Genomic DNA, 22,414 nt, shown 5'->3' with positions numbered 1-22,414 from the left:
ATAATTGTATTCGAATAATAATATATGTCGGGTAGAGAGAGAGAGAGAGAGAGAGAGAGAGAGAGAGAGAAAGAGATTAAAAGATTTTATTTTTATATTAAATACACGGAGAGACATTTTTCAAATGTTTCTCTCGTTAATTAATACTCGTAACAACGCATATTACATTGTGTAATATTATATTGTATTTATATATGTACATATATATATACTTATTAAACGTAAAATATGTAATATCGTGTTTTATGTGAATAAAAGGAAATTACATATTCATTATTTTACGTAAAATATGAAATATTTAAGATGATTTAACAATTATTACAATTACAAATATTTCGGTTATCTTGTAATTTATTTTATGCATAAGGATTATTACACTTGTAAATAAAAAAAAAATATGATCATGAATATGTAGTCTACGATGAATCTTTATCCTTTGAAACGTTTTTTTAACTTAAAAAAATACGACTTAAAAAAATAACCAAAAAAATACGACATTTTACAGTTTGCATGAATTACCAAACATTTTTTGTCTAGATACAAACTAATCATTTTCCAATATTTTACTCAAATACTTTTTTTTTTCTTTTTAATCAAAATGGTAAGTAATATTAATTTATGCAAAAAAAAAAATTGTTAAACCAAAGATCTTGAAATCTGTCTCAAAAATGAAAAGAAAAAAACGATTCTTGAAAAAAAAATATTATTTTTCTCCTCATCAGATATGGAAATAGTATAACTTCATTCTGAATATATTTTTTTTTATAGAAGATCAATAATGATGGATACGTATATTTGAAGTAATAATAAATATCGGACCGACTTGCATTTTGATGAATACTTGAAATATGACGAAATATTGAATTGGTAGGATATTTTTATCATCGATCACGCATCGAAGAAATCTAACATTCAACGAGACTAATGAAAAAAAAAGGGGCAAATATTGTTTCCTAGTTCGCGACGTACATCAAATAGCATTTTCATCGCAATTTCATTCTGTAGGTAGACAGTTATCGGACAACATGTAATCCGTGTATCATCGTTGCACGTCCGAATCTAATTCAAAGCCATTGAATTCAGGAAGAGATGACGCGAAATCAATTTCCTAGAGTTAAAAACAATAACAATAACAATTTAATTCGTACCACTCGATACGTCAAATCGTTTAATGCGAAATTTTGACCAGCCTATGTATGATACTTGACATCAATATTTTATAAAAAAAAAGAAAAAAACAAAAACAAAAAAGATACATAGCCATTTAGATCAAATAAATATAATATATTGCTAGATTTAACAAACGAAACATATACGTTATGATTAATCGAAAAATGATAGTCGTATATATATAAAAATAACAAAGAGAGAGAGAGAAAGATATAAAATAATTCAAGTTTTTGGATTAAGTTTTTTTTTCTCGATAGGATATAAAACATTGCTATAGAAGTATGATATTATATTTGAAACTTTTCTTTCGCGTGATTAGTATTCGGTGGCTCGTAATTTATAAAGATCACGGATCTCGGGATTTTGATTGCGTGAAAAAAAAATACGTTGCCTTGTTGTTATAAACTTATAATTATCGAATATGTCATCGAAGAAGTAGGACGAAGAATTTACGATTAATATGAAGAAATGTGGAACGAATTTATTAAAAATATCGTGTAGATCGTTAACTCGATGACTTGCAAGGAATAATGGGCAAAAAAGTAGGATGAAATATATTTTCTAAACTTATTTATTATTAATATCATTTCTAGATATTTAATATAAATATCAAAATGAATATATTGGAATATCATAATACGCATGCGTTATTTTCTCCATTGCACTATTTATATTTAATCTAACATCGCTATTATATTTACATTGAAAAATATTCATATTTACTTGGAAAGATAAAAATAATTTAATGAAAGAAAAAATATATCTATGCATGCGCACATAACTTTCAATAATTATTTATAATTTAGTATCATTCGTTTGATCAAATTATTGTAAGTATACATTATATACCATTTTTAACATTATTTATATAAAATTTATTCTACTCCAGTTTCCAAGATTACAAATTTTCAAATCTACCTATTCAAAATTTTGTGATATATTTCTGTATTATTTACAATACTCGAATATACACGGTGTACATATTCGTTACAATGCATTTGGATATGTAAATCTATATGTATATTCGAAATAATATTATATTTGTATTTTCTCTACGAAATGAATTAAATTTCTTTTTTATTTAATCCCCAGTTCTATCATTTTGAATTTAATATGTATTGTAAACATAGAGAGAGAGAGATCAATGTAAATTCAATAGAGACTACATTCGAACACATTTTTTGTATTCTCGTTATAAAATAAAATAGTATTCCATGCTCATAAAATACACTCTAACGAGATTTAAATCAAACAAATATATAAACCAAAATATGTATATTTCATTAGACTCGTTTTACTATCATCGTTATTTTAAAGACCAATTTTTTATTTCGACGTTTAATCTAAAGATCCAATTAACCTGTCCTTCTGAATTCATTTCAAAGAAATCAAATTATCTTTCTCATTAATGGTATTTTATTTCCCAATCTCTTTGAATTTTGATATTTAAAGTTAAAAATTTATTATCTCTAGATCGAAATTCGTTAATAATTTAACTGCACTTTACTCCAATTAATGTTAATCAAAAAATAATGTATTCTACAAAAATTACTCCTGTTACAAAATTCTACGTATTGAAAATATTAACGTATAGTATATTACTCTTTGGGGAAACAAAAAAAACAAATAATAAATAAAAGCGAAGAATACATACATTTATAATTACAATACATATATACACGTAGTCAATCAATAATTTTAATGACACACGTGAAAATATTGTACGTATATTTTTCCTTTAGGAAAAAGAAATAAAATATTATAAAAAAAAACATGTAATAATACCTAGTAATTAAATGAATTCTTATAACACTTACGGGTTCCATCGAAACGTGTTGCGATTGTATCAAGGAAAGTATTTTGTGGAGCGAGGAGGCCCTTCCTAACCGGCATCGGGCCCACCCCGCCGCGTGATCTGCGGCACGGATCTGTAAATAAACAAAATCAATTATTTATTAATCTTACTTTTCATTTTGATTACAATATATGTAGTATATGTATGTGTTTGTACGTATTTAGAAAAATAAAAGTTTAAAATTTGATCGATAATATTAAATGTGTGATTTGATTTGTATCAATTATTTTTTAAATATAAGCATTTCGAAAATAAATGATCAAAATAATATGTGATCATGTTGTATAATCATATTAATTTGTATTTTCAAGTAATACAAAAAAAAAACGTGAGAAAAGAAAACCATAAAGTTCCATTTAAAAAACAAGTAAAAATATCGATAGCCATAAAATGAAAGAAAACATCTTTTCAATCGTATTACATTTAACCCCACCTACACTACACTACACTACACTACACTAAACTACACTACTACCCCTCCCACCCTACAATACTGCAACTCTCTCCTTTGAAGTTTTTAATCGAATTTAATTGGTATGAGACACCCCATATATATCTAAAAGTACTCACATACGCGCAATAAATGGCGTATTACATGTCAGTACAGTAAAAGCAAATAAAAAAATAATCACCCATTGATATCGTCAACTCTTTTTACGAGCTGCATCATCACACTTGTCGTTGAACTTCTGTATATGGGTTGACGTTACTTTGTAAAATTCGTTAATTCGTTGAATTACTAGTTAAACCTTAAAATAACTATATTCAACTGTGTTTAAATATAAAAGAAGAGAAAATTAAAAGAAAAACCAAGGGTTTACACGATTCACAATTTAACACTGTGACATATACACACATGTATCCACATATATATATATATATATATCAATCTCCAGTAGCACGCAAACATACACACTCGCGCATATATGCGTATCATTTTACATAACAATAAAACTAAACACGCGTATACGCGAAATATATGGCATACTTTTATAATATAGTTCTTACATCTTCCGAGGTTCGAAGAAGACTGAATATAAAAACAAATATGTAGTATATTTAATGGACATTGAATTACCTTTTGAACGAAAACAAATATCAATTTGTTCACAAATTTGACGGTGAGATTTTGAATAGAATAAAAACGACAACATTGGAATATAGACACCGGCTGAGGAGGGTGGATGAGGTATGTGTATATAAACAAAACATTCAACGACCGAGTTACCATTTTTTTTTATTAGCTTAACCTCTCTTTCCTCTTTTCTTCTCAATCGTTATTCTTCTTAGCTTCTGACAAGACTTGTTAGCTACGTGCTAAATGTCTCATATACGATTCTTAAATATTTATATATGTAAGTATATGTTAACAACTATTCTTCTCTTCTAATCTTTTATAAAAATTAATGGAATGATCTTTAGTGTATTAGATTGAATAAGTTAAAAAAAAATTTGATCAACAAAAAACAATGTATAGTTATAGAATATTAAAAAATGATTCAAAATAAATATGTAATTGTTAAAAATGTAACAAAATTAGATGCAAATCTAACGTAATTCTCTTTATTCACGATTCGAAAATTAAATGGGTATTAGATCTTCGATAATTTTATTAAATGTAAAAAAAAAAAGAGAAAAAAAAAAGGAAAGAACAAAAATTTAAATCCAAAGGTACCTGTTAATTACATAATTGTTAATGTTTATTAAAAATGTTCACATAGATTTTTTTCATACACAGATTTAACGACGAAATAACTTGGTAGAATATGCAACGTAACTCGAGCATTGTAAGCTTCCTAGGGTGCTTGTATAAATTCAATTAGAACGGTAGTTGTTGGATTTCGTAATACAAGGAATGAGCAATAAAAGGAGAAAACGACCTCGGGATCCCAATTACGCATTGCATGCTGAATGGCCCTCCGTTTTTACAATTCTCCATCGTTTTTTCTCTTTCCATTTATTTTTCTCTTTGTCCCTGTACATAGATCTACCTAGTTTTTTTCGAAATTATCTGTTTTATTCGAAACGCAATCTCGAATGAGAAAAAAGATCCTAGTCGATGTTTACCTGTTCATATATACACCTACATACAGAACTTCAAATCAATTGATGTTTTACATTTTTAAATCGAAAACGTTTTATATATATATATACTATTAAATACTTTAAATAAAAATTCATTAATATGTTTTCAATTCTAAATATATTTTTTACTCATACATATTTATGTCTATGAAATATCGTCGGGAGACTTATATTATATTTATCGACGATTGCGTTAATAATAGAATTTTGTTTAAGATATTATATACAACAATGCTTACCAGCTTCTACCAGAAATAATTGATATTTACTTGTAATGCAAAAATATTGTATATCTATTTTAGAATTATTCAATTTTCTAATTGACATGAATATTTTTATCGAAGAAGAACACTTTATTGTTAGATAAATATAATTTTTATTTGAATGATCAAAAATTGATAGCAACAACAAATGTTATTATTTCGTATTTTTTCAAACTCGGTATACATCTTTTATTATAAAGAATTTTTCGTTCTAATTCTAACCGATGCTAAATCAGACCAATCTTTTAGATATGAGACGGTTTAATTTCGCAATCCTACGCAAAATCTTTCTATTTACGGAAACGGAAGATTCGTTGGGAATCCTGTAAGTCAGCGAATATTGAAAGCTCTCCATTATCGAACAAAGTGCTATTGTTACGTGCATTGTTCATCGATTCCGTTGCTTTTCTGGAATCGTTCCAACTCATGCTATTTCCTTGCTCGTTGGAGAAACTATTCTATAGTTTTTTCTCACCTCCTAGAATCGTTATTGCTACCATTTTACACCGTAAACAAATACCCATCCAATTTCGTGTAATTATGAACTTTTAAAGCTATGAAAACAAAAAAAAAGAAAACAATTTTTTCTCTAAAGAAATCCTCGTTGTAACAAGATCTTGCGTAATCATTCTAATTGTAAATATTACAATAATATTACTTTCATTTTACAAAAAAGTTAAAAAAAACATCGTATTGTATTGGAACAGATGCTTTAACTATAATATAAAAAGATCCAGTTGCTTGACGGATACGTTCAGATCTTTTTATTCAATAATACAATTAATAAGCGTTTCAAGTTCACGCAAAAGTAAATTACAATTCTTAACAATTAAAAGAAAATCATCGGGGAATTTTCGTTGAAACGTTTGTAATTTACGTAGCTTTTCCAAAAAAAAGTTTATTTCAAATTTTCTATTACCTTTAAAAAAAAAAGAAAAGGAATGATCTTAAATTGAAAAAATTCAATGAAAGTTTTTAGTCAGAAGCCGTCCGGAAAATGTTTCGAAAGTTTAATTAATTTCAAGTTTACGAGGATAAATTGAATTTCAAATTGTGATTCTTGAATGGACAATTAAAAAAATACAAAATAAAGATAATTAGGGAAAAAAAGAATAAAAGAAGGTACCAGAGTCTCACCCCCTCGAGTCCACGTAAAAAAAATTTGGAACAAGGTTTATCGTTAAATGACAACTCGTCGATTTAAAAATAGACGACGTTCGTAGTCTGGCAACGTACAAAAATATCATTTTTCAGTCTCTCTCTCTCTCTCTCTCTCTCTCTCTCTCTCTCTCTCTCTCTCTCTCACTCTCTATATATTAATAAAAAAGCTAAACGAGTTTGTGAATTTCGTTATAGTGGCAATCACTGTAAAAACATCGAATAAGAGCTTCCGTTTATTCTTTTGGTAGGACATTCATACATATATATTGTACATATATGCATAAATACATAAATATGTGTATATATATATATCTAGTTATATTTTCCTTTTCAACTGTCGATACTTATAATAATAATAATAATAATAATAATAATAATAAGAAACATAGCGAAAAAGAATTTGGAAAAATATACTGATTGGAGTTTACGTGGGTTTTTTTTTGACGTAAGCACGAATCATAGAATTTCTATGCTTTTTCATTCTACCCTATTAGAAAATATTATCGACGCGTCTCATTCTAAATATCTTTAATAACCCTGACCAAATCTTGTTGCTATCTTTTTTTTCGTTCGATATTTCTTTTGTTTTTTCTCGTTATACAAGAACCACTCGACTAAAAGTAGAGAAAATTGATAAAGTAATTTACGTGATCGTATAATTTATAATTAATTTATAATTAAATATTAAATAGACACAGAACAAATTGTTATCATTTACTAGAGTAAAATCTAATTATTACAGAAAATTTAATTCAAATAAAAAAAGGTAAAATTTGTTAAAATAATAAAAAAGCGAATTAAACGCTTTGGCCGGTGAACAAAGTCGTATAATGAAAAATGTGAAAAAAAACATTAAAAATGATTTATCTATGGTAATGGATACGAAATGACGCTGCAATCTTCTTCTCGTTTTACATTTACATAATTTTAAAAAATTACGAAGCAATTTTGCGAATAATCTTATAATTCAAAACTTCGTTGGGGAAATCAGAGCAAAAGAAAATTGATCGTAATTTGAATTGTTGAATTATGTATAATACAAACAATAAAAAATAAATTTTGTAAAATGTCCGGTTTTCTTTTTTTTTTCAACAAAATATTTATGTAAGTGATGTACGTATCCTTTTTCGTAAGATTTCGAAAAAGAAATAAAAAAGAATAAAACATGTCATATTTACATGAAATCGAGACAATAAAAAGCATGTAAAGTTTAACGATGATAATGATAATAGTTCCAGGGCTGATGCGTTTTTCGTTTGTGGCATTTAACGATGCACGTAAATTAATTACTAGGGTCATTCGTTTGAATTAAAAAATATGTTCGCGTGAAATACAAACGTGACCGTACGACCGAGGTGTACCTATATATATTGCATGTACATATATATATATACGTTAAATTCGTACGAAGTTGTTACAACGTTGGCAAAAGATACATGTTCGACATATATGCGAGTTTCCCCACTCGTTTGCAATATCAAAGGTAATAACGAAGTTGCACGTATTTTCATCTCATCGTTCTTACGTTTATTTAACGGCTTGTCCATTAAAAATAATTTCAAATATATTTATTACCATATACCGCACACGAAAGATACAAACTATTTGTAGAAAATTGATACGTACTTTAACATTATACGTACTTTAACAATACGAAATATCTATATACGTATATAGTATGTATGATATAAACACCCGAAGATATAAAGCTACCACATTGATTTGCGGCAGCCACCTGTATCTGAAGATCGTGCAATTAAACTTGCGACTTTAGTTTATAAAATTGTGGAAAGGAAATGAAACAAACAAGAAAAAGGATATAATTAAATACTTTTATATCATGTGAAGATATATAAGTATATATATATATATATATCTTCTATCGATCGTTCAAAAGTTTTTTACTTGAGAACTTTACAAAAATATCAATCGAGAATTATTGATTTGTATCGTATTTTTTTACGTTTAAACGAGTCTTTCACAAAGAAACTTAACGAACTGATTTTCTCAAAAACTTTTCCTTATGACTTTAACTTTTCAATCAAATTTATATAAATGCAATTTCAATTGCCAATGTGTTCCAAAATCACTTTATTGAACTGAAAATTTAGAAATTTGTTTGTCTGTAAATATCTGAAATGGCGACATCGTGTGGGTCATACTTTTTTATGCAACACTATAGTTAGAAATTCATTTCTTATAATGACAAAAAACGATATTTGTTATTTTATAATAAAATAATATTGATTTTTTTTCTTTTCGCAATAAAGCGACTTTTAAGACACCCTGTACAATGTGCTCGTACAGTAATGTAGCCATTTTTACAATCAAAAAGAGAGACTTGTGTATCGACAATGCATGTATATTTATAGGAAAAAGAATGGCAAAGAGAGAAAAAAAGAGAGAAAAACGAAATGAAAAAGCGTGTGGAGCGTTATCCTCTCGCGAATAATTTTCATTGAAAATGTGAACCGTTCCGTCGATATGATAAAAACGAACGAATATGGAACAATTTGCATATGTATATGCGTTATTATGATTATCGTCGAGATTATTTTACTGGAAAATATCTTTTTAATAACGAAAATGGAATCGAACGAGCAACCTGTTCTCATTTATACTCACATATATATTTTCAACCACTCAATACACACAAACACACACACAACACAATGATCACTAAAAAAGCAAAAAAGGAAAAACTACCAACAACAATATCAAAAAAAAAGAAAAGAAAAAAGATAAAATTACGTAGAAACAATAATTGGCGCGTAAAAATGATTTATCCCAAGGATATTCCTTGATAAAATAATTCGAATTACGGTCACTGATTAATTTCGATGATACGGACCTTATCGAGAAAGTCGATCTCCCCGCTCACTGGCTGCGCCGCATTCTCCTTCGATCACTCGTGAAATCTCACTTTTCACACCAACAAAAAAACGTGAAACAAAAACAAAACAACAACAAATACAACGAAACAACAATCGCCGTAAATCTCGAAATACGCTACACACGTTGCGTTAAAAACTAAAGAAAATAAATATCCAAGAAGATTATTGACTTTATGGGGGGTCACAAAAGTAGAAAAAAACGAAATAATCTTTTTATAAACAAATTGGCTTTATCGATTTTTATTTTGTTTTTCTTTTATTATTATATTCTTTCTTATTCCTTCGTCGTATTTCTTTTTTTCCTCGTCTTTTTAAACGATGGACACAGGAGATAAAAAGCGCGTTAGACAAACAAAAATTTCGTCGTTGATGTTGAAAACATGAGATGGGGGAAAGAAAACAAAGTGAATTAGATCTCGTTATGTGACAAATAAAAAGAGTAATAATAATAATAATAATAATAGAAAGAGAAAGAGAAAGAGAAAGAATGAAATCTTTTGAGAACACGGTAGAAGAGAATTTTTGTACTTATACCACCGAAAGATAAAAATACTTATTGAAAGCTCGCTCGCGATAGGTTCGCAGGCATTCGCGCAACTGTTCGAGCCGAGGGGTTGAGATTTATTCTATCCTGACGGCCCGGGTCTCCCCTGGTGGTGATTGGTTCTGACTTGCGCCCCGCGCACAACCAAGGCGCAACATGTGGCAAACGGAGGAGAACCGAGTGTGCGCAAGCGAATAGGCGAATCTTCTAACACATATATATATATATATATATATATATATATATATATATATATATATATATATATATATACGTGACACGTAGTAGTATACATTCGAGCGTACGTAAGTACGTACGTACACGATCGAAAAAGCACCTCTCTCTTTCTCTCTTAATTTTTTTGTTTTTTTTTTTTACGTTAAATAAGAAATAATCATTAAAAAGAAAGAAAGATAAGAGAAAGGGAGTTGCAACGAAAATACAAAACAAGACGTCGCATTCTTATATACGAGAACATAACTTTTTGTGATGGAGTAAGGTCTTGAAATTAGGCTACAACAGGTGTTTCTTTCTATCTCTCTCTCTTTCTCTCTCTGTTTCTTTCTTTCTCTATTATTCTATTGTTCTACTCGTAAATTTAATTGATATATTATTATTTTTCTTTGCCAATTGGCAACTGGTGTCAAAGTTAACGATAATTTAATCTCCGGTTTCGAGGCAAGCGGGAAATCTTCTTCTTTATTACGGTTTCTTTTTTTTTTGGCAGTCTTATTAAATTAACTATACTAGTTGAATTGATTTATAGAATTTCGAGATACAAGAGGGACAATTTTTAAATAAAAAAAAGAAGGTGTTTTTTCTTTTTTCCTTCTTTCTATCTTTCTTTACCTATATTTGTTTGAATCTTGGAAAAGATTTTTATGAGATATTAAAAAGGGAGATTCTCGTGAGAAGGGTAAAAGAAAAATGAGAAAAAAAAAATAGAGAAAATGCGTGATTTTGATTGGTCGATTCGTTCATGTTTATTGGGACGTGAATTTTGAACGCATCAATAAACTCTTTCTCTCTCGAAAGTACTGCTTTTATCCTTTACGCCAGCTGACATTTCTTCCGTTGGCGAATAAATTAGCGCGAATAAATGCAATTCCTATTTTAACTTGTCCTTTTTAAGCCTCGACCGTGCATTAAACTTAATACTTTATTTTTCAGGGAACTACAATAGAAATATATAATACGTACATCTTGCGTAAAGTTGGGTACCGATCGATATGAACTCGACGATTCTGGTCGTGTCCCCTATATACGAGAATTTCAGATTTTTATCTCAGACAGTATCTTGAATTCTTGCTATTTGAAAATAATCTTATGTGTTCAGTGAGATTATATAACGACCGGTGTCAAAGGTAATAACAATGACATCTAACGAATCAAAATTACATTGGACTTATGATAATGTTAACCTTTGATTTCATTTGATTTCTTTTTTATTTTACTCTCTTTCATACATTACAAAGAAAAAAAAAAAATATATATATATATGTGGGATGCGAGCACCTCCAAGCCAAATACTTAAATAGGCATTCGTGATGAGATTGGACGGTGGGCCCTGGATAGCTCATTGGTTAAAGGTCGCCCGGAAAGCGGAAGATCCGGGTTCGGGTCCCGGTCCAGTCAGTCCAACGGCCCAATTTTTTCACGAATCCTACATATATATATATGTATCATTCAACGTTTTTGTATCTTTATATCTAACAGCTTTGCAACAACGCATTTATTTTCCAAAATTAAAAAGAATACTTATAGAATATACATGATATAACTCGATTCGATTAAATATTAACACGTCTATAACTAAACGATTTCAAAATCGAGGAATCCAAAAACGTGATCATGTAAAAGCACAAAATGTTTCTGTACTTGAGATTAAAACGTTTTATATGACCGAAAAAAATTCGACATAGAATAGACTGCGACATATTGCGAAATATCACATTCAATTCGTGTAGCCCATAAAACAATATTTCACGTTTTTCAAATGCTCGCAAGAGATCAATTATTTTCCGATAACCATCGTTATCATTATATTCCAATATCGACTATCTTTCTCTCACTTTTTCTCTCTTTCTTCTCTCTTTTTTCTGTTGATGTCACGTACGCTTTATTATTAGTGCGAAGAGGAAGCATTGTAGAAACGTTCACAGTTAAAAATACATACAGTTATTTATAGAAACGAGAGAAATAAACTTCGCTGTGATCTAAATTATCGTTCGACTATTCGAATTGAGTTATAAACAATTGCCAATTCGAATCAGATTTATGAGGAAGTTGAGGCAAATCGTATGAAAAGAAAACAAAAAACAAAAATGTCTAGCAAAATACTAATTTACGCATCTCACATCAGAAACATAATATGAATCAACTATTATAGATCGCTTTTCCAGCTCTTTCATTCAACGATTATTTATTTATACCAATTGACGAGGATAATACGAGATTCAGAAAGAAATCGATTTCACGGATATATTTTAAGATTTTTTTCGTAATTTTCCGCAAAGTTGCTTCACATTAACGGTTCACCGTAAACTCATATTTTTCTTTGCTCTCCGTTGTTCTACCACATTCAAGTTTTCTACGTTAGGTATTCCAACCACGCTTGAAATAATCCAGACTGATAAAAACCATTGGATAAAATATTCACGTTTTTGGCGAAATATGGTACTGGTAATGACAACAGTTAATTAAGCCAACAAAAAATTGACAAAATTTATTTTACAATACATTATAAAATGAGACGTAAAATTTATTTGAAGCATTTTGTTTTTTTGGACTTATTGTTAGTCAATATTCATAATTACGGACACATATAAATGAACAATACGATACTTTACGAACGCTTTCCAATTATTATTTGCGACAAAAATGATTCAAAGGTTTTTTTTTTTAATACATTTTCTACTTTAATACTTTTGATACAACAGTTGCGAAAATATACAAATTCGAGAAGATGAGTTTAGATAACTTACTTATATATTACAAGAATGGTTATGCATACATAAGAGTTTTACTCTCCATACATTTCCTTTTGTAACAATAACAATAATAATTATTTATTATATATGTAAATTGCAATAGGGAATTAATATATGTAGATAAGAAAAGTCGCGCGCGCGCGTATGCGCTTTCAGTTCTTTAATATAAAATGTTAATCAAGAACAACTTCTAAAACAATACTTCTAAAACTACTATAATATTTTTCGTTTATATTGGATATTCGATAAAAGAAGAAACAATAAGATGAAAGTTATTTCATCATGAAACTACGAGTAAATTGACCAACGAAAGATCGAGTACGAAGTCTTGCTCTGACCTTTCTCTGCGAACGAAGTAAAACAGAGGAAGAAAAGAAAAATATTCATTCCTACCCGAAAGAACTCTTCAGAAATACCGAAAAAAGTTTCGATAATAATTAATTATGATTTTTTCCTATCTTCGCGTATCACATTATTGAATGAAATGACCAAAGATTTGTCGTTGTTTAAAATAATAATACGTAACCGAGACCGTAATAAAAATTAACAAGAAAAAACATTTTTATTTTATTTTCTATACTTATACTTTTTTCTTCTCGATCTTTCAAATAATGTCGTGACCGTAAAAGTCCTTGTTGTTAACAAATTTATATCAAATAAAGTTGATAAGGGTTCTTTACATAAGCCATCTTGTTTACACTGAAAACTCTTTTTTTCTGTTTTTTATGACGACACAATCAGGAAATGTTAAGAAATGTCCTTGAACATCAAGCTCTAACTTTAACAAAAGAACTTTTATTATTTGATTCTTTCGCGTGTAAAAAAATAAGAAAGAAGAAGACAATAGAAAAGAAAAGCCAATTTACCTGCTGAATGATCGAATTATCATGTAACGATGTGGAGGAGGATTCGCTTGGAAAATGAATTTTAAAAAAGGAAGCTAAGGTAAAAGCGAGAAGACTATGCATATTCTCTCTAAATGTCCCCAAGAGTGAAACGTTTCTTCTTTTTTTCTTCTTCTTTCCCTTTCAAACCGATAATCGTAAAAAAAAAATTCGCTTTACTTGTATAAGAATAAAAACACAATGAAATAAAATAACAATATAGAAATTTAATTAATAAAAAATGAGAACACAAAGTTTTACAATTTAAAGGAATAATCAATACGTAAGATTGGTATATAGATTTTCTATACTTTTTACAATCACCATATATAAAATATAACAAATGAATACTATAACGTGGTGAAAATGTCGCGGGACGAACGTGTCTGAATGTATGAAAGAAAGTAAAGCTAGATGAGCGTGTATGTGATGTGCGAATGATTTGTGCATTGATGCGTGATTGGTTCGCAAAAAATCACGTGACATAATTGACAAATCAGAAAAGACAACAAAAGTGGTTGGAAGGTAGAAAAAACGTTAAATGATGTAACGCAGTATACGATAGTGTTAGACGAGTGTAGTTGAAGATAATTATTAAACGAATATAGTAAACGGTGATTGTTATACAACCACACAATTGGAATTATTAAAATATTATACTACAATATTAAATAGTAAAGAATTTCGAGTTATAAATATACAATACTTAGATATATGTACATATATCGTTTCTGAAGTGTCAACGCATCGATATAGTATACGAGTATAAATATCGTTCGTAGCAAAACATATAGCAAAGTATAATCGTAGCAAAACGACGATTATAACTTTACCCTTACTCTTTTAATCCTCCTCCCCATCGTCCCTCTCTTTGCAATTCTGTCCAGAAATCTGTTCGAAAATATTTTACGGTAAAACGATCACGTTCATCTCGTTTTATCGGCTTTAGTCGAGTTAGATCGTTTCGCGTTCGTGCATGAAAACGGTTAAAGATCTTTTAGATTCGTTCACTAACAGTCATCAGTAGCATTTATTTATTGTCGATCAAATTATATGAAAAGAAAAACAAAAAAAATCGATCTACTCCTCGATAATCTGCTCGCGTGATCAACCTATATTTGCATTTTATGAAGAAGAAGAAAAAAATGTATGCGAAATTTTTCATTTAAAATAATGACAAATTTATGACAGAACAATCTTGAATACGATTAATGCAAACAACTGTTGTAAACGAATTAATTGACGGGTCGTACTCAGATTCTGGATGATAATTAACTATAATATTGTCAATTTGCATACGAATAACTTTTTGGATACCTTTATCGCGAGACTTTTATGCAACGAATTCTGGATATTGTAAACTCCTCAGCACATAAGAACATAAGATTAACTAACTGCTACTTCCTACTACCACCCGTATTGTCCGACTGCCCTTTTATACCTTTTCATCGAACGACGAAGCATCGGCCTCCCCCACGGGTGACGCATACAGCCTCTGTTCCCCACACTTAATCTTAAGAATACCGATATCCTAAATAAACATCCGCACGCACTCACACTAGTGCAGGCGCCAACGTGCACGAACCTGCATAAGACGTTTACAATATTTTTCTTTTTTTTTTGCATGATGGTACATGTCGAATGATTTATAGAAATTGAGATCATCCTGACATTCAAAAATCTTAAGTAATTAATCGTAACGTAGTTATATAATATTATTCTATTTAGATTCATTGTGTTACGTCCCGATTAGACGATCGATTTGAGTAGTAATTTGCCTGCTTGATCACCCTGCATACACAGAGTTTAACCGGGATCAGGCGGCTTAGTTTTATGAGGTAAAGAATTAACTGTAGATTTTGAATAAAATGATGACTTTGATCAATGAAAAATATACGTTAAGTTAAGAAAGGTTTGAGAGGTTGTCGAAGTAGGAAGAATGATTCCACCGCTCCGGATTTCGATAACACAATTTAATAACAAATTATATTTACAAATTAGAAACACAGTGAGTCGGAGGTTCGATTTTCGTGTGTACGCAGTGAATACAAAATTAGAGAGAAATCTCAATTATTAATTTCGAATATTTTTTATAACAACTACTCGATTAAGTCTCGCATGTCTTTTGTTTAACCACCGAGTTGTGTTTCTATTATAATTTATTTAACTACTAAATTGGGTTTCGCATAGGTGTCTTTAAGGCGGAAAAATGTAATATGAAAAGTAGCTGGACGTCACAATTGTTTTTCTTTAGAACGCTTAACGCGAATTAAATTTTCTTTACAATTTAATAGTACTAAAAAATAAATAATTTCTGTTCTTTTTTTTTCATATTTTTAGCTATAACTCGTAAACGAATCTATCGAATTCGATTATTTTAAACAAAGTTAAAAATAAATGTTTAAATACGTTTAATCATAAGTATAAACGAGGGAGTTTTATTGAAAATTTGTCTAATATGACGTATTATTTTTTGTTTCTAAAAATCAATAATTTTGTTCATTTAAGAGTTATTCAGGATTGCAAGTTGTAAAACGAAAGACGCTATATGCATAAACATCAATATACACACTGTGTATACAATTTTTTACCATCGACTCTTCGACACTAATCTCTAGGATTAATACATAAACATTAAAAGCAAACAAATGATATTGTTGGCTCTTGACACGTTCTAACCGATATGTAAATGCGTTAGAATTTGAAAGCTGCATATCGATTGATTTCCTAGCTTTTCCATATCAACGTATATATAAACACCATAAACGTTAGGGAGAGACGACGCCAGGTTGTCTGACCTTGCAGAACACGCGATCGAAAACTTCTACGATAGGTAGTTCCATGAAACGCGTTACATCAATACCTGTTATATGATATGGTAAGTAAAATAACGTCTAATAGAAAATATATATATATCGTGATATAATTATTTTACATTGGATTAAAAACAATTACTCATAATTAATATATACAAATTTTTATTTTTAAATAATTAGATAAAATAATTCTTTATATATAATAATAAATTAAAATTAAATATAAAAAAATTCTACTTTATTTTTCGGTCAAGGTTTAATTAATTATGGAAGATTTTTAACATAAAATTAACATCCATAGAAAAAAATCATACAACTAATTGTAAGTGAAAATAAATTAATATAATAAAAACGTCAACGTTAGATTTTTACTAACGTAAATGAATCCACGATTGAATAATGAATACATTTATTTTCATTTACTTCCAGCTTATTATCACGAACGGTAAAACCACTTGAATTATGTGATTAGTTTCGATCGTTGTATTATATTCTCTTTTGGACTTTTTTGAATGAAAACGTTGTTACAGGTCAGTATCGTAGTATCGTAGTTAGAAGTACGAGAAAGAAGAGGGGTCGATGACTGTATTCGCGTGCTTGTCTCTCATGAAGGTAGAACGTTAAACCTAAAGAGAAAAAGAGAAAGAAAATAAGGAGAGAGAGAGAGAGAGAGAGAGAGAAAGAGAGAGAGATAGAACATATACACAATCCGTAGGCGTTTCCAAATATAGATCGTTCGCATGAGAAAGTAAAAATAGTTAGTAATTTTTAGCCGGATACCATTTTAAAGTATCGCATGAAACACAACAGTAATCAACTTGGACACATTGTACTCACGCATACATTTCATACATGAGAAATAAAAGGATTCGGGGTTAATCGTGAAAAATAGTCAACGGTGAAATGGAATATTTGCTGTTTAAAATCTTTCTTACGACGTCTAGTAGAAGTTTTATTATATCAAGAATGAAATCTTTCTATAAGAATCTTTTAAAACATTGTGGTTGATTATAACTAAAACCTGGATAGATGTGTGTGTGTGTGTGTGATAAACGATAATAAATAAATTATTTTTTTATTTCTCTAAATAATAAATTTTTTTTTATTTCTCTATACGAAAAATAAAAATGAAAAGCTGAAGATTAAATGATATGATCTATTAATTTTTCTTCCTTTTTATATTTTTACCGTTAAAAATATGTTGAATTTTGTATGAAAGTAAATTAATCATTCGTTCATTATTTAATAATTTAATGAAAGTTAGTTTGAATGGTTCTAACGTAATTCTATTAATTAACGTTTCTCTGTGTGACTAAATAATTGTAATTTATTCTCTTCCCCTATATAACACAAAATTAAGCGCAAACCTGCCCTTATTTAAACATTCACGCATTTCGAATCACATGTGGTACAGATCAGCACCATCATTATTTATACTTTACTCTTATATTTTATAACTTTTGTATTCAACCATTAACATATACTATATATATATCAAGTTTCTATAATAAATCATATAATTAAAAAACAAATGAACAAAAATTAAATCGATTAAATTATCATGAATTATCACACTTGAATATTAAATATCATTTATTTACATTCTTAGTACGGTTATGTTACCAAAAAAAAATAATACATAAGACGAATATAAAATATATCACAGATAAAGGAAACCAAAATGAAGTCTTGTACGTTTTAAAGCAACGTGAATTCTTAAATTCGTGTAAGTATTAACTGTTTTTTTAAAGATGTTTGTTTAATAGACTTTCAACGTTATTTTATATTGTTGCAAACGGACAATGTGTTAAATAAATTGGCATCATTTCTCTTTCTCTTTTCCTTTCTCTCTCTCTCTCTCTTTCTCTCTTCATACTTGCATTACGAAGCGCTAAATATAAACTATCCAAAAAATTCCACTTTCGAAGCTTTTCATGTATATTCAAAATTAAAACGAAACTGTTAAAGCAAAAAAAAATAATTTTTCTTCTTTAAATCGTTAAATCCTTATAACTTTTATAACTACGATATTAATGAAGATAATATGCCAAGTTTAACTACGAATTCTAAACAAATTCTTACCATTTTAACTAGCTAAAAATAATTTTGTATAATGATATCGATAAGACAGACGTTCGTTGTCAATTATTTCGTAAATAAAAATGCCGCGAGAATAAACAAACAATTCAGAATAAAACTTAAAGCTTCTAGCTGATTTTAAGCTTTCTAGATTATTAAACAAAATCGATTAAACTTTTTTCCCAGTCTTTTCTGCCTAATTATTTCGTCGGATAGTAAAACCCGAAAAAAAAATAAATAAAGAAACAAGATTAAAATTTTAAAGAATCCTATTGTTCGATAAGGAATCTAATTTTCCATTTGAAGAAAATGAACAACGTAAATGTTTTAGACACAATATATACGTAACAAATATGAAAATACAATTTTGTTTTATCGAAACGTGGAAGATAAAGCAGAGATAAAAAATGCAAACCTACGATGTTCCATTTTTCAAGGAGGAATCCTGCAACATAGAATATTCCACGATGAAAACCGCTTTTGGAAGTAATATCGGGAGCTTTTGTCGGTTATTTTCTATTTTCCGGTGGAAAGAGAAAATCGCTGGTTGGTAGCCCCAGCCATATTGGTACGTCGATATATTACGAATATTATCCTCGTGTTTAATTGTCAAAGGTCGTATTCAACTATCCGTATTCTTCCTTGTCTTCTTCTTCTTCTTCTTTGTCTTTACCTATTCTTCTTAGGAACAAACATCTATAATACGAAAAGTAAAGTAATTTAACGATCACGCTTGTAAACTTTTCTGTATAATTTTTACTAAAATAAAAAAAAAAAAGTTACACTTGGTATATAATAAATCATAAAGGTTTCTTGCTAATAAAACACACCTAAGCATTATTCCCTCTAGTAGTTAATTTAAACAATTTACTGATGACCTTGTCGTCATCCTTCTAAAGTTAAAATAGTCTCTTGAAATCTCTATTTCGTTTCCCCTTATATTTGTTATCTCTCCTTCATATTACTTTCAAATGCAGATGAAGTAAAAGAATACGTTGTACCAAATAGATCGAATGCAACGCTTATAAGAGAACCTTATGAATTATTCGAAGAATAATTTTTTTCTTATTTATTTACTTTTTATTAAGAATGGGGAAAATAAAAAAAAGAAGAGAAAGACACAAAAAAAGCCAAGTTTTAATTGCGTCCAATTTGTTGTCTCTAAAATCATTACGGTTAAATTCTTATTTATATAAAACGGTGTAAATTAACGTTCGAAATAAGTAACAGTTATTATCGATTAATAAGAAAAAGAAAGAAGATGATAAATGAAATATTTACCTAAGGAATCGTCGTATGTGTTCTCTTTTAATCATCGTGGAAAAGCTTTCTTTACAAACTTGAAAATAACGATACATACATACATATCTGCACGTTATTACAACCCCATACAATAGCAAATGCATTTACGAGTTTACGATTAGCAAAAGGATTTAACAAATGTTCCGAGGATTAGGTTGATTCGAAAGCACAAGAGACATGGGTTACTATGTAGTAGATATTTTTTTTTTTCTAACGAGTCTTGTATACTTCGTGTAACGAAGTTTTGTAGAACGCGTGGTGGGTGGTGGGTAGTACGACTGTTCACCAGATCGTTACTCTTCATGCTTTCTTTTTGTTTCTCTTTCAGTCCATCTTTCCTTTCTTTCTTTCTTTCTTTCTTTCTTTCTTCCTTCTCCTTTTTCTTTTTACCAACCCTTCTTTTCGTCTGGCCATTCTTTTCCTATCCAGAACGACAACTTCTTCATGCATTTCCTCCTACCCTTATTCCGGTTGCACTTCAACGTAGAGTAGAAATTGCACACCGAGGTTAAGTCTTTTCAACGATCTGGGAAGCCATTATCGTTATTACGTCCTCGTATCAACTACGCCGTACGTTTCAGGAGAAATTTTCAACATCAAAGAGAAGCCCGAGAGAGAACGCGTCTCATAACACAAACATCCTCAGTGTTTCTCTATCGAAATAGCCGTTCCATCCCTCCCGCCTCGAGACCAGGAAAAAAAAGAAACAAACAAATGATAAAATGAAAGATAAGAAGAGTCAAGGAAAAGACTCGAAACTCTGTCTGTCCATTCTTTATCCAAATTTCATTACTATATTTGTGGAAATTCTCTATCTCTTTCTCTCTCTCTCTCTCTCTTTCTATTACACTTCACTATAATCTAAAACAAAAAAAATAAATAAAAATAGACTTACTTTTTATTACTTTGACAAATATGACGAAGAAAAACGACAGTAAAAACAATTGTAAGATCGAATGTATTCGTGCTACACCTTTTTTCTCAATTCTATAATATCTAGAAAAAGTAAGAATGCTTAAAACAATGTAAATAAGATCAAGTGTATGAGTATATGTGTACGTGTATTTACGAGATATTCATACTGTGCGTACCTACATATATATACATATATGTGTATTGTAGAATAACCGGGCAATCTACAGAATGACCAGGGCTTCTGACCGGGCAATCTGCAAAATGTCTGGGACCGTTGACCTTAAAAATTAAAAGTATGCTAAAATCAGAAGATCTTTTATCTTAAATTTTATTTATTACGGATATTATTCCTATTATACACATGCGCAGCGTTCGGAAAATCATATAAACAATATTTAATAAAAGAACTTTCATAGAAGACAACGTGCCAGTTTAAAGGTGAATTTCGAGGTGGATGGTGTGCCGAACGTGTACTCCGTGCTTTTAAACAACAATATACGTTTTCTTTGATTAATTAACAATTATTATAATACTATAATGAACTCTACTTATATTACAGGAAAATTGTACATCCCGAAGTCATCACTGCGCAGGAGGGTTAAAATAATTACATAAAAATGCTAAAATCAGAACGTTATAATTTTACATTTTATGTATTAGGTGGATTATTCCATTTATACACATGCTCAACATTCGGAAAGTCATATAAACAATATTTAATAAAAGTAATTTTATAGAGAATAATGTCTCATTTCAACGGTGGATTTCAAACGGGACGGTACATAGATCATATATTCCGAGGTTTTAGATAACAATAGACATTTTTATCGATTAATTAACAATTATTTTAATACTCTAATGCACTCTACTTATATTTCAGATTATTTAAACACATATATATTGTTTTAAACATTACGTACTTATTTACATATTTTGAATATTAAATAAATTCGATTTGATATTTTTTCAGATGAAAATTTTACCCCAGCCTCTCGAATTCATCACTGCACAAAACGTTGAAACTAATGTACATTAGTTTTAACAATTGCATACAAATTAAAGGAATGCTAAAATAAGAACGTTATAGTCTTAATTTCTATTTATTGCAAATAATATTCTTGTTACGCACATGTGTAACTTTCCGAAAGCCATGTAAATAACATTTAATAAGAAAATTTTTTTAGATGACAACGTGTTAGTCTAACAGGAGATTTCGAAGAGAAAGGAACATCAAAAGATAAATCCATGTTTTTAGATTACAATATACATTTCCATCGATTAATTTATAATTATTTCAATATATATTCTAGCACTTTATTTATATTTAAGATTTGTTAAACATTTATGCATTGGTTTAAACATTACATACCTATTAATATACTTTGAATAAAAAATAATTTTGATATATTTTTATTTTTTGTTTTTAGGAAAAATAAATTTGAAATAGAATTACCGT

At 29.1% G+C, this 22,414-nt stretch overlaps 1 protein-coding gene across 5 annotated transcripts in view; it reads right to left on the bottom strand.

Moving 5' to 3' along the window:
* LOC122520400 (potassium voltage-gated channel subfamily H member 8) overlaps nucleotides 1-10,054 on the bottom strand; it is a 60,906-nt gene extending 50,852 nt beyond the window's left edge. For 4 of the 5 annotated variants that reach the window (XM_043640491.1, XM_043640504.1, XM_043640497.1 and 1 more), the window contains exons 1-2: nucleotides 9,386-10,053; nucleotides 2,988-3,098 (exon numbers count right to left, since the gene is read on the bottom strand). In XM_043640491.1, coding sequence (XP_043496426.1) covers nucleotides 2,988-3,063 — 76 coding nt within the window. In that variant the 5' untranslated portion in view covers nucleotides 3,064-3,098; nucleotides 9,386-10,053. Of the gene's footprint in view, nucleotides 1-2,987; nucleotides 3,099-9,385 lie in introns of all 5 variants that reach the window. The other variant, XM_043640494.1, reaches the window with a different exon arrangement.
* Nucleotides 10,055-22,414: the final 12,360 nt, after the last annotated feature.

The sequence above is a fragment of the Polistes fuscatus genome, unplaced genomic scaffold, assembly GCF_010416935.1.
Source record: "Polistes fuscatus isolate 324 unplaced genomic scaffold, CU_Pfus_HIC Scaffold1, whole genome shotgun sequence".
NCBI classification, from domain to species: domain Eukaryota; kingdom Metazoa; phylum Arthropoda; class Insecta; order Hymenoptera; family Vespidae; genus Polistes; species Polistes fuscatus.
Note: the sequence above shows the minus strand (reverse complement) of the source record. Positions and strands in the feature narration are given on the sequence as shown.